This window comes from Vulpes lagopus, chromosome X (genome assembly GCF_018345385.1).
Source record: "Vulpes lagopus strain Blue_001 chromosome X, ASM1834538v1, whole genome shotgun sequence".
In the NCBI taxonomy this organism is placed as follows: domain Eukaryota; kingdom Metazoa; phylum Chordata; class Mammalia; order Carnivora; family Canidae; genus Vulpes; species Vulpes lagopus.
The window spans coordinates 81,977,486-81,989,919 of NC_054848.1; the positions used below are offsets into that span (position 1 = coordinate 81,977,486).

The 12,434-nt window shown below is 38.9% G+C and overlaps 1 protein-coding gene across 3 annotated transcripts in view; it reads left to right on the forward strand.

The window, feature by feature from the left end:
- Positions 1-12,434, forward strand: part of COL4A5 (collagen type IV alpha 5 chain) — a 273,463-nt gene that overhangs the window by 163,535 nt on the left and 97,494 nt on the right. For all 3 annotated transcript variants that reach the window (XM_041740856.1, XM_041740857.1, XM_041740858.1), the window contains exons 18-19: positions 992-1,033; positions 9,389-9,521. In XM_041740856.1, the coding sequence (XP_041596790.1) occupies positions 992-1,033; positions 9,389-9,521 (175 nt within the window). The remainder of the gene's footprint in view (positions 1-991; positions 1,034-9,388; positions 9,522-12,434) is intronic.

Sequence of the window (12,434 nt, forward strand, 5' to 3'; positions counted from 1 at the left end):
TCCAGTTTTCCAATCTCTGTGGTCTCTAATTGCTTTATATGAAAACCAATACTGAAAAGCTTTGTTTTGCAGGCAGGGAGGAAAAGGTGTTACAAACCTGAATGTACCCAGAGGGTGTATATTTTAATGATGGCTTATTTCTAAATTAGATCCAACTTCAAGCTTGGACTAAGTGACACAGCTAGAATTAAGGAAGATAATAAATACTCAAAGAACAGGACTTTTTTTTCAAGTAGTAAGTAAAGTGATAGGACTGAGTAACTCTTTAAACTAAAAGAAGCTTTTAGATAGATGAAAAGTTCCTATGAACAAGTCTAGAATAAGAACTGAGGGCTGAGAGAAACATCTATCCTTAGGTCTTGGCCAGTAGAATAACAGTTGCATACTGTGTTTTTCATGCTGTTGTAGTTACCGGTTAAGAGTAACAGTTTTTGTCTCTGAATTTGTCTTTCATTGGTTTCTGAGAGCTCTCAAAAGCAATTATAATTAATTAGCTGTTCCTGATTCTAGTTAAGTCCATCAGCTCTAAAATATCTGCCACTAATGGAAATAACACTAAATTTATGCCCTCGACAAGTTTTATGAAAAAAAATGGCTACAAGTTAAAAATATAATGGTTTTCACTGATTCTAGTGGTGCCAATGTTTTTATTCAGTATCTTCTTTATAGAGTATTCATAATTTACTAGAAAATAGGAATCTTTAAATCAAAGGATGTTGCATCTAGAAATACCTTAGAAGTCTGGTCTATATATAAGGCAGATAAGTTAATTGATTTGATCAAAATCATATAGCTAGTAAATCTAAGACAACATCACGGGTTTCCTAGACTTATTTCAGTACTGTCTCATTACCTTGAGTTGAATTTCTCTTTGAGATATTTTATTATCGATTCCTTGGTCTTCACTAAAGTTAGTTATCTGTTATGTTTTTAAGGAAATGGATATTTTGGTGTAGTTTTTACTAATCTACTTTACACTTTTATTAAACAGGGCCAAAAAGGTGACATTGGCTCAACTGGGCCTCCTGGACTTGTAAGTTTTTTATTTTAGTCTTCATTTAACAAATGTATGGATGTATTTTTATTTTAGTGCCTTGATATACTCTGTTCCTTTTCCTCATAGAATACAAAATTCCAAGTCATTAATTAGTAACTTTTACTGGCTTAAAAGCCTACATATAAAACTTCAGTAATGTTGACTTCAAGTCTTTTTATTGTTCTTCCTATTACTTCTCCATAGTAAAGATCAAAAATTGTGGCATTGGGTTGTTTTGCATCATGAATGCCAAATTATTTCTCAAGTAACCAGCAGGTGGTGCAAGTGTTGCTTATAAAGGTTCAATAAAAGAAATTTTGGGAGCTAGGGATTGGCCCTTTCCCCTGCAGAGCTCTGGAAAGATGGATTTGGTCTTAATAGATTTTTTCAATTGTAATTGTCTGATTCATACCTCTTTCTTCCCTGGGTATGTGCTTTTAGGGGCTCTTAATCAAATGTTGGAAACTGTTCTATGAAAGAATAATTAGGAGGTTTGCAGATTTTGTCATGTTTGCATTCACCATGAAATTTAAGTCAAATATATTTCCAGTGTTAATAAGAATAAAATATTATTGCTACATTTTGTCATATTTTTGGTTGAAATTTGGTAAGACTATTGGTTCTATACTGCATTGAATCTACAAAGATGCAAATGTCATAAAGTCTGTATGTTCAGACATTTGAGTAACATTAATTCTTTCTGTCCATAGTGTCAGGTATTGATAGTTAGTAATTAACAGATTTTTTTTAAATTAATTTTTATTGGTGTTCAATTTACCAACACACAGAGAAACACCCAGTGCTCATCCCGTCAAGTGTCCACCTCAGTGCCCGTCACCCATTCCCCTCCAACACCCGCCCTCCTCCCCTTCCACCACCCCTAGTTCGTTTCCCAGAGTTAGGAGTCTTTATGTTCTGTCTCCCTTCCTGATATTTCCCAACATTTCTTTTCCCTTCCTTTATATTCCCTTTCACTATTTTCTATATTCCCCAAATGAATGAGAACATACACTGTTTGTCCTTCTCCGATTGACTTATTTCACTCACCATAATACCCTCCAGTTCCATCCACGTTGAAGCAAATGGTGGGTATTTGTCGTTTCTAATTGCTGAGTAATATTCCATTGTATACATAAACCACATCTTCTTTATCCATTCATCTTTCGATGGACACCGAGGCTCCTTCCACAGTTTGGCTATTGTGGACATTGCTGCTAGAAACATCGGGGTGCAGGTGTCCCGGCGTTTCATTGCATCTGAATCTTTGGGGTAAATCCCCAACAGTGCAATTGCTGGGTCGTAGGGCAGGTTTATTTTTAACTCTTTGAGGAACCTCCACACAGTTTTCCAGAGTGGCTGCACCAGTTCACATTCCCACCAACAGTGTAAGAGGGTTCCCTTTTCTCCGCATCCTCTCCAACATTTGTGGTTTCCTGCCTTGTTAATTTTCCCCATTCTCACTGGTGTGAGGTGGTATCTCATTGTGGTTTTGATTTGTATTTCCCTGATGGCAAGTGACGCAGAGCATTTTCTCATGTGCATGTTGGCCATGTCCATGTCTTCCTCTGTGAGATTTCTCTTCATTTCTTTTGACCATTTCATGATCGGATTGTTTGTTTCTTTGGTGTTGAGTTTAATAAGTTCTTTATAGATTTTGGAAACTAGCCCTTTAACTGATACGTCATTTGCAAATATCTTCTACCATTCTGTAGGTTGTCTTTTAGTTTTGTTGACTGTATCCTTTGCTGTGCAAAAGCTTCTTATCTTGATGAAGTCCCAATAGTTCATTTTTGCTTTTGTTTCTTTTGCCTTTGTGGATGTATCTTGCAAGAAGTTACTGTGGCCGAGTTCAAAAAGGGTGTTGCCTGTGTTCTCTTCTATGATTTTGATGGACTCTTGTCTGACATTTAGATCTCTCATCCATTTTGAGTTTATCTTTGTGTATGGTGAAAGAGAGTGGTCCAGTTTCATTCTTCTGCATGTGGATGTCCAATTTTCCCAACACCATTTATTGAAGAGACTGTCTTTCTTCCAATGGATAGTCTTTCCTCCTTTATCGAATATTAGTTGACCATACATTTCAGGGTCCACTTCTGGGTTCTCAGTTCTGTTCCATTGATCTATGTGTCTGTTTTTGTGCCAGTACCACACTGTCTTGATGACCACAGCTTTGTAGTACAACCTGAAATCTGGCATTGTGATGCCCCCAGCTATGGTTTTCTTTTTTTAAAATTCCCCTGGCTATTCGGGGCCTTTTCTGATTCCACACAAATCTTAAAATAATTTGTTCTAACTCTCTGAAGAAAGTCCATGGTATTTTGATAGGGATTGCATTAAACGTGTAAATTGCCCTGGGTAACATTGACATTTTCCTAATATTAATTCTGCCAATCCATGAGCATGGAATATTTTTCCATCTCTTTGTGTCTTCCTCGATTTCTTTCAGAAGTGTTCTATAGTTTTTAGGGTATAGATCTTTTACCTCTTTGGTTAGGTTTATTCCTAGGTATCTTATGCTTTTGGGTGCAATTGTAAATGGGATTGACTCCTTAATTTCTCTTTCTTCAGTCTCATTGTTAGTGTATAGAAATGCCATTGATTTCTGGGCATTGATTTTGTATCCTGCCACGCTACCAAATTGCTGTATGAGTTCTAGCAATCTTGGGGTGGAGGCTTTTGGGTTTTCTCTGTAGAGTATCATGTCATCGGCGAAGAGGGAGAGTTTGACTTCTTCTTTGCCAATTTGAATGCCTTTAATGTCTTTTTGTTGTCTGATTGCTGAGGCGAGGACTTCCAGAACTATGTTAAATAGCAGTGGTGAGAGTGGACATCCCTGTCTTGTTCCTGATCTTAGGGGAAAGGCTCCCAGTGTTTCCCCATTGAGAATGATATTTGCTGTGGGCTTCTCGTAGATGGCGTTTAAGATGTCGAGGAAAGTTCCCTCTATCCCAACACTCTGAAGGGTTTTGATCAGGAATGGATGCTGTATTTTGTCAAATGCTTTCTCTGCATCTAATGAGAGGATCATATGGTTCTTGGTTTTTCACTTGCTGATATGATGAATCACATTGATGGTTTTACAAGTGTTGAACCAGCCTTGTGTCCCAGGAATAAATCCTACTTGGCCATGGTGAATAATTTTCTTAATATACTGTTGGATCCTATTGGCTAGTATCTTGTTGAGAATTTTTGCATCCATGTTCATCAGGGATATTGATCTGTAATTCTCCTTTTTGGTGGGGTCTTTGGTTTCGGAATTAAGGTGATGCTGGCCTCATAGAACGAATTTGGAAGTACTCCATCTCTTTCTATCTTTCCAAACAGCTTTAGTAGAATAGGTATGATTTCTTCTTTAAACGTTTGATAGAATTCCCCTGGGAAGCCATCTGGCCCTGGACTCTTGTGTCTTGGGAGGTTTTTGATGACTGCTTCAATTTCCTCCCTGGTTATTGGCCTGTTCAGGTTTTCTATTTCTTCCTGCTCCAGTTTTGGTAGTTTGTGGCTTTCCAGGAATGCGTCCATTTCTTCTAGATTTCCTAATTTATTGGCGTACAGCTGTTCATAATATGTTTTTAAAATCGTTTGTATTTCCTTGGTGTTGGTAGTGGTCTCTCCTTTCTCATTCATGATTTTATTAATTTGAGTCTTCTCTCTCTTCTATTTAATAAGGTTGGCTAATGGTTTATCTATCTTATTAATTCTTTCAAAGAACCAACTCCTGGTTCTGTTGATCTGTTCCACAGTTCTTTGGTCTCGATTTCATTTAGTTCTGCTTGAATTTTAATTAACTGTCTTCTTCTGCTGGGGGTGGGGTCCATTTGTTGCTTTTTCTCTAGTGCCCTTATGTGTAAGGTGAGCTTTTGAATTTGAGTTCTTTCCAGTTTTTGAATGTATGCTTGTATTGCGATGTATTTCCCCCTCAGGACTGCTTTTGCTGCATCCCAAAGATTTTGAACGGTTGTATCTTCATTCTCATTAGTTTCCATGAATCTTTTTAATTCTTCCTTAATTTCCTGGTTGACCTTTTCATCTTTTAGCAGGATGGTCCTTAACCTCCACGTGTTTGAGGTCCTTCCAAACTTCTTGTTGTGATTAAGTTCTAATTTCAAGGCATTATGGTCTGAGAATATTCAGGGGACTATCCCGATCTTTTGGTATCGGTTCAGACCCGATTTGTGACCCAGTATGTGGTCTATTCTGGAGAAAGTTCCATGTGCACTTGAGAAGAATGTGTATTCAGTTGAGTTTGGATGTAAAGTTCTGTAGATATCTGTGAAATCCATCTGGTCCAGTGTATCATTTAAAGCTCTCGTTTCTTTGGAGATGTTGTGCTTAGAAGACCTATCTAGTATAGAAAGAGCTAGATTGAAGTCACCAAGTATAAGTGTATTATTATCTAAGTATTTCTTCACTTTGGTTATTACTTGGTTTAAATCTTTGGCAGCTCCCACATTCGGGGCATATATATTGAGGATTGTTAAGTCCTCTTGTTGGATAGATCCTTTGAGTATGAGATAGTGTCCCTCTTCATCTCTCACTATAGTCTTCGGGGTAAATTTTATTTATCTGATATGAGGATGGCTACCCCTGCTTTCTTTTGAGGACCATTTGAATGGTAAATGGTTCTCCAACCTTTTATTTTCAGGTTGTAGGTGTCCTTCTGTCTAAAATGAGTCTCTTGTAGACAGCAAATAGATGGGTCCTGCTTTTTTATCCAGTCTGAAACCCTGCGCCTTTTGATGGGGTCATTAAGCCCGTTCACGTTCAGAGTTACTATTGACAGATATGAGTTTAGTGTCATCATATCTATTCAGTCCTTGTTTTTGTGGATTGTTCCACTGAATTTCTTCTTAAAGGGGAATTTTAAGAGTCCCCCTTAAAATTTCTTGCAGAGCTGGTTTGGAGGTCACATATTCTTTCAGTTCCTGCCTGTCTTGGAAGCTCTTTATCTCTCCTTCCATTTTGAATGAGAGCCTTGCTGGATAAAGTATTCTTGGTTGCATGTTCTTCTCATTTAGGACCCTGAATATATCGTTGCCAGCCCTTTCTGGCCTGCCAGGTCTCTGTGGAGAGGTCTGCTGTTACCCTAATATTCCTCCCCATAAAAGTCAGGGACTTTTTTTCTCTTGCTGCTTTAAGGATCTTCTCTTTATCTTTGGCATTTGCAAGCTTAACTATTAAATGTCGAGGTGTTGAACGGTTTTTGTTGATTTTAGGGGGGGATCTCTCTATTTTCTGGATCTGAATGCCTGTTTCCCTTCCCAAATTAGGAAAGTTTTCAGCTAGGATTTGTTCAAATACATATTCTGGCCCTCTGGCTCTTTCGGCGCCCTCGGGAACCCCAATTAAACGTAGGTTTTTCTTCCTCAGGCTGTCATTTATCTCCCTTAATCTATCCTCATGGTCTTTTAATTGCGTGTCTCTTTTTTCCTCAGTTTCCCTGTTTGCCATCAACTTGTCTTCTATGTCACTCACTCATTCTTCCACCTAGTTAAGCCTCGTCGTTAGGACTTCTAGCTTGGATTGCATCTCATTTAATTGATTTTTAATTTCTGCCTGATTGGATCTAAATTCTGCAGTCATGAAGTCTCTTGAGTCCTTTATGGTTCTTTCTAGAGCCACCAGTAGCTGTATAATAGTGGTTCTGAATTGGCTTTCTGATATTGAATTGTAATCCAGACTTTGTAACTCTGTGGGAGAGAGGGCTGTTTCTGATTCTTTTTTTTTGAGGCGAGGTTTTTCTTCTAGTCATTTTACTCAGTGCAGAGTGGCCAAAAACAAGTTGTATTGGGAAAAGGAGAAAAAGAAAGAGAAGGAAAGAAAAGAGAAAAAGAAAAAAGAGAAAGAAGAAAAAAAGGGGGGGAAAGAAGAAAAAGAGAAAGAAAAAGAAAGAAAAAAAGGGGGTGGGGTGGGGGAAGCAATGAGAAATCAAGGAGAAAGAAAAGAAAACACAAACCAAAACAAAAATAAAAAAAACCAAAAAAAACAAAAAAAAAACACGGGGGAGTATCTTCCGATTCTGTGTACTTTAAGTCCCTTGACTTCCCTTGGAACTGGTCCGTGTTGCTGGTTTCTGGGGGAGGGGCCTGCTGTGCTGATTTTCAGGTGTTAGCACTTGGGGGAGCTGCTCTGCCCCTGCCTGGTGCAGGGCTCAGTGGGGGTTGTTCACCCCGTGAGGAAGCCACAGTGGCGGGGCGGCAGCTCTGAGAACCTGGATTCAGCTCCCACAGTAACTCCGGGTCTCTCCGTCTGCAGGGCCTCTGGGCTCCGGGCGGGGCCGCTGATCTGCTCAGCTCCAGGCAGGAGCGTCCTTGCTGTCCTGGGCCCTCCCGGCCTCTGCCTGTCCCGGGGGGAGGCTGGATCTTGGGCTGTGTCCCGGCGCCCTGTGCTCAGGGGCCTGCGCTGTTGGATTCGTGCTCCCGCCCGCAGCCCCCTTCGAGGAGCAGCCGCCCGAGCTCCTCTCGGAGCCCCGCAGCCCCCTCCGCGGAGCCGCCGCCCGAGCCCCTCCGAGCTGTTCCCGGAGCCGCGCCGCCCCCTCCGCGGAGCTTCTTCCTCCGCCCGAGCTGCCGCCGCCGAGCTGTTCCCGGAGCCCCGCAGCCCCCTCCGCGGAGCCGCCGCCCGAGCCCCTCCGAGCTGCTCCGGGTCCCGCCGAGCGCTGCAGCCCTTAGGGAGCTCGGCGCACTCTCCCGGGGCGCAGTTCCTCTGTTACTGCCCCAGGGAGCCCGAGGGCATCCCCGCCGTCCTGGGATCCTGCTCCAATTCCCGGGGAGCCCCTTTCCGCGGGGAAGGTTGGTGCAGCTCCTGCTCCTCCGGGACGGGGCTCTCCTGTCCTGGGGACACTCGCCCCGGCCTCAGCCCGGCTCCTCCCGGGGCCCCTCCCCCTTGGAGGCCTTTTGTTTCTTTATTTATTTTTCCCCGTCTTCCTACCTTGATAGAAGCACGAACTCTTCTCACTGTAGCATTCCAGCTGGTCTCTCTTTAAATCTCAGGCCGAATTCGTAGGTTTTCAGGATTATTTGAGGGTTATCTAGGTAATTTGTTGGGGACAGGTGATTTGGAGATCCTACTCTTCCGGCATCTTGCCCCTCCTCTCGTAATTAACAGATCTAATGAGGATATACTTAGAGATCTTATTTAATTTTTACTCACTTTCATTTTAACATCAAATACTAGATCTATAAGAAATAGTTTCTTTATAAAATGAAATAATAACATTTTGATAACTATCAGAAGTGGAAATTTTGAGAGTGCAGTCCTATCCAGCAGCCTCACTATCCCTTTTGAACTATATCTCCATTCTAGGTTCCACAACTTCCAGTCTCCTTTTATCTGAATATTTCTTATATCCAATAGAGCCAGGATGAAACATTGCACTTTGCCAGTAGGTGTTGCTTTGTACTTCAGTCCAACAGGCTCTTAAATCTAAAGCTTAATTATCATTATAGCTCTATGAGATTAATTTCTTTATATTTCAATTATTTAATATGAACGTCTTTAGGCACTAAGATTCTAAGAAGGCCAAGAGAAAAGGAATAAGTTAGTTGATTCTAATCAATAAAGCCCTCCTTAAAGAGATGAGTTTGTTTCATTTTGTTTCGAGGAAGAAAGAAGTATGGGTTGATAAAGGGAAAGATTGGAAGAAGGCATTATAGATATCTGAAATGGCATATTCAGAGCAAAAGATACATGTGCAAGATACATGAAGCAGTTAGAATCAGACAGACCTCACTCTCCTAAAAACTCACTGCTAGAAATAACAGGAGGTGAAATAGGTGAGAGAGGTATTGGAAGTGAGACGAGATTTGACAAAGTCCAGGGTGAAAAGTAGCATCAGACATAGTAAGAAGTAGTGAGCAATTTTGAGTCCTTAAATAGGATAGCTAACACAAAGAAATTGATTTTTGAGGAAGTATATCCTAGCAGTAGATTTGGATTTAAGGGGAGAAGCTCAGAGGTGCTTCTGCTAGTCCAAGTGTGAGATGGAGATAGTAGCTGTGGCAACAGGAAAGAAGGAAGCAAATTAGAGAGACATTTTCAGTAAAGAATTATCAGGCTTATGTATTTGGAATGAATTGAATGTGGTAAGAGACATCAAAAATAATTCTAGCTCTGTAAGCCTGGGGCTCAGGAGGGTGGTAATATTATTACTAGTATTAAATAGTTTATAATCAGTTGAAGGATAGGAGTGATACAGAATGTGACTCATAATCTGTGAAGCAGTCTTCATGATTTTTCATTTGAGAGCTTTGTGAAAATGATGGCACTGTAATTGTATGTAGCCGCTAGGTTATTTTTAGGAGAACAGGGCTTTTCCTCTTTGAGTTCATTTATTTTTTTTCTTTCATAATAAAGGTAATTCCTAGGCCTGGGACCGGTGTTACTGTAGGAGAGAAAGGAAACATGGGGTTACCTGGCTTGCCTGGAGAAAAAGGAGAGCGAGGATTTCCTGGAATACAGGGTCCACCTGGCCTTCCTGGACCTCCAGGTAAAGGAGACTGTACTTAATGTTCTTGTGTTTATGGCATCTTTACTAATCCACATGTCCAGTATTATCATACTAGTTCCAGGATGAGCATGGCAGTAGAAATGGCAGTAGAGGACATGAGTATTTTTTAGTTGACAGAAACTTCTCAAATCTTATATAGATTTTCTCACCAAACTTCTCATTTCTACTTTTTAAAAAAAGCCTAGTCATTTCTACCTTTTGTTATTAATAAAGTGCAATGTTTCTGTGATTCAAAAATTAGTCATTACGTTTTTCATGCTGCTATGGAAGGGGATGCTATTCTAATGCCTAGTTTTATAAGATTTACTGTATTAAAATAGTAAATGTCACTATCCACTTAGAAATCCAGAAATATCTACTTAAAAATCCCCATAGTGATTTTGCTTTGTAATAAAATTTGAGGGCTCAGGAGTGAGCATTATATCATTCCCTTGTTGAAGATACACAACATAGTAGAGCATTTCTGTTTTGGCCATGGACTAAGTACTACTCTTGTCTAGCATGTTTATTTGAATGTTTTATAAAAAGAAGTGATGGTATGGATTTATGTAAAATATGAAAAGGCATCTGCATAGCACCTGGCAAACATACATGTTTAATAAATTATTGTTCCTTACCCTTCAAAAATGTGACTTATGAATTATTAACATGATGAGTGACACTCAGTGGTCCCCCCAAGGGGAAATAATAAATGTGGGTTTCATTTCATTCTAAGTATACCCTTTGAATTTCTAATTTCAAGATAGTACACTAAACACCTATTATGTTTAGAAAATTCAGATAAGGAATTCTCCCAAGATGCAGCAAAAAAGTTATAGAATTAGATCATATGAAAGAAAAATTAAGAGACATAAAGGATAAACCTAGAAGTTCCAAAATTTACCGTGGAGGATTTCAAGAAGGAGAGAATGGGACAACAGGCAATATTTGTGAAATTAATGACTGAGAACTTCTGTTTATTGAAAGAAAACATGAGTCCCTATGAAATGGTATATGAATTACCAAGCAAGAATAAAATAATGATAATACACAAATACATAATGACATATTGTAGGGACATTTTAGAATTTAAGGATAAAAAGAAAGTTTTAAAAACTCTCTGAGGGAAAAGGCAGATTACCTACAAAGCAGCAAGAGTCAGAAGAATATAATGGAGAATTTCCAAAGTGATAAAGCAAAATAATTATGAATTTGGGATTCTGTATTACATCAAACTGTCATCCTAGTATGAAGATGTGATGCTTAGAAAGTTGACTACCTCCAGAACTTCTCTGAAATAGTTACTGGAGGGTTTAGGCTAAGAAGGGAATGAATTCAGGATGAACCTGGGGGTGGGAATTGGTAAACTGCAAGAACCAGCAGTTGGGAAAGATATTTTGTGGAACTATAATTATATGCATTATTGCTATAGGACGTAGGAATGCAGAGAGAAGAGAGGGGAGTCAATGTAAGTTTTTTGTCTTATTAGAGAGAATACTAATACTATTAACCTTATGTTTTTAGGAAAAATAGAAGTTTAAGTACATAGGTTAGAATTTTAGTAATAACCACTAGAGAAGAATATAAATACAATACATGACTTACACATCCTTTGAAAGAAAGAAAATTACCAAAAATCTTGATCTCTGTCATATGAGTTAGAATTGGGACAAAACAGACACAGATAAACTTTGGTAAATAGAAAAATAAAATATAAGATGACAAGAAGAAGTCAAAAACAAATCAGTAACTCCCAAAAAATGTGAAAGGACTAAGTACTGATTAAAAGATAAAAACTAAAATAAAATTGAAATAAAAATATATACTGTGTGTAATAGGCCTATTTAAAGTATAAGGACGGGGCACCTTAGTTGGTTAAGCATCTGCCTTAGGCTCAGGTCATGATTCCAGGACCCTGGAATTAGAATTAAGCCCAGCATTGGGCTCTCTGCTCAGCGGGGAGCCTACTTCTTCCTATCCTGCACCTCCTGCTTGTGTTGTCTCTGTCAAATAAATAAGTAAAAATTTTTTAAAAAGTAAAAGAACATAAAAAATTTTTGAGTAAAGCAGTTGAAAGATATTAGGCAAATGCTATCTAAGAGATAGCTGATTTAACACTTCTAATATAGTATGAAATAGAATTCAATTCAAGAAATATATTAAAAAGGAGACATTTCATAAAGACATTTCATTTGGACAGATATAGATAAATTATGCCACAATGGTGTAAAAGTCATGAAACTTCATACATCTAAAAATACAGCTTTGAGTGAATAGAGTGAAAACTGATAAACTGCAAGTGACAAATTGGTAAATCCTTAACATATTAAGGAAATAAAAAATAAATCAGGATATAAATGATTTGAGCAGCACAATCAAGCTGTGTATGTGGGAGAAAGAAAAGCTTTGTGCAGCAGAGAATATGCGTTCTTTTCAAACTTAAATGAAACATTTACAAAAATTTACTCTATTAGATCAGAAAAAAATATTTTTAAAATATTTTTTCTTTTTCTTTTTCTTTTTCTTTTTATTTTTTATTGGTGTTCAATTTGCCAACATATAGAATAACACCCAGTGCTCATCCCGTCAAGTGCCCACATCAGTGCCCGTCACCCAGTCACCCCCACCCCCCTGCCCACCTCCCCTTCCACTACCCCTAGTTCGTTTCCCAGAGTTAGGAGTCTTTCATTTTCTGTCTCCCTTTCTGATATTTCCCACTCATTTTTTCTCCTTTCCCCTTTATTCCCTTTCACTATTTTTTATATTCCCCAAATGAATGAGACCATACAATGTTTGTCCTTCTCCGATTGACTTATTTCACTCAGCATATTTTATTTTTTTAAAAAAGATTTATTTATTGTTAAGAGAGAGCACGTGCAAGTTGGGGAGAGGCATAAGGAAAATCTTTGAGCA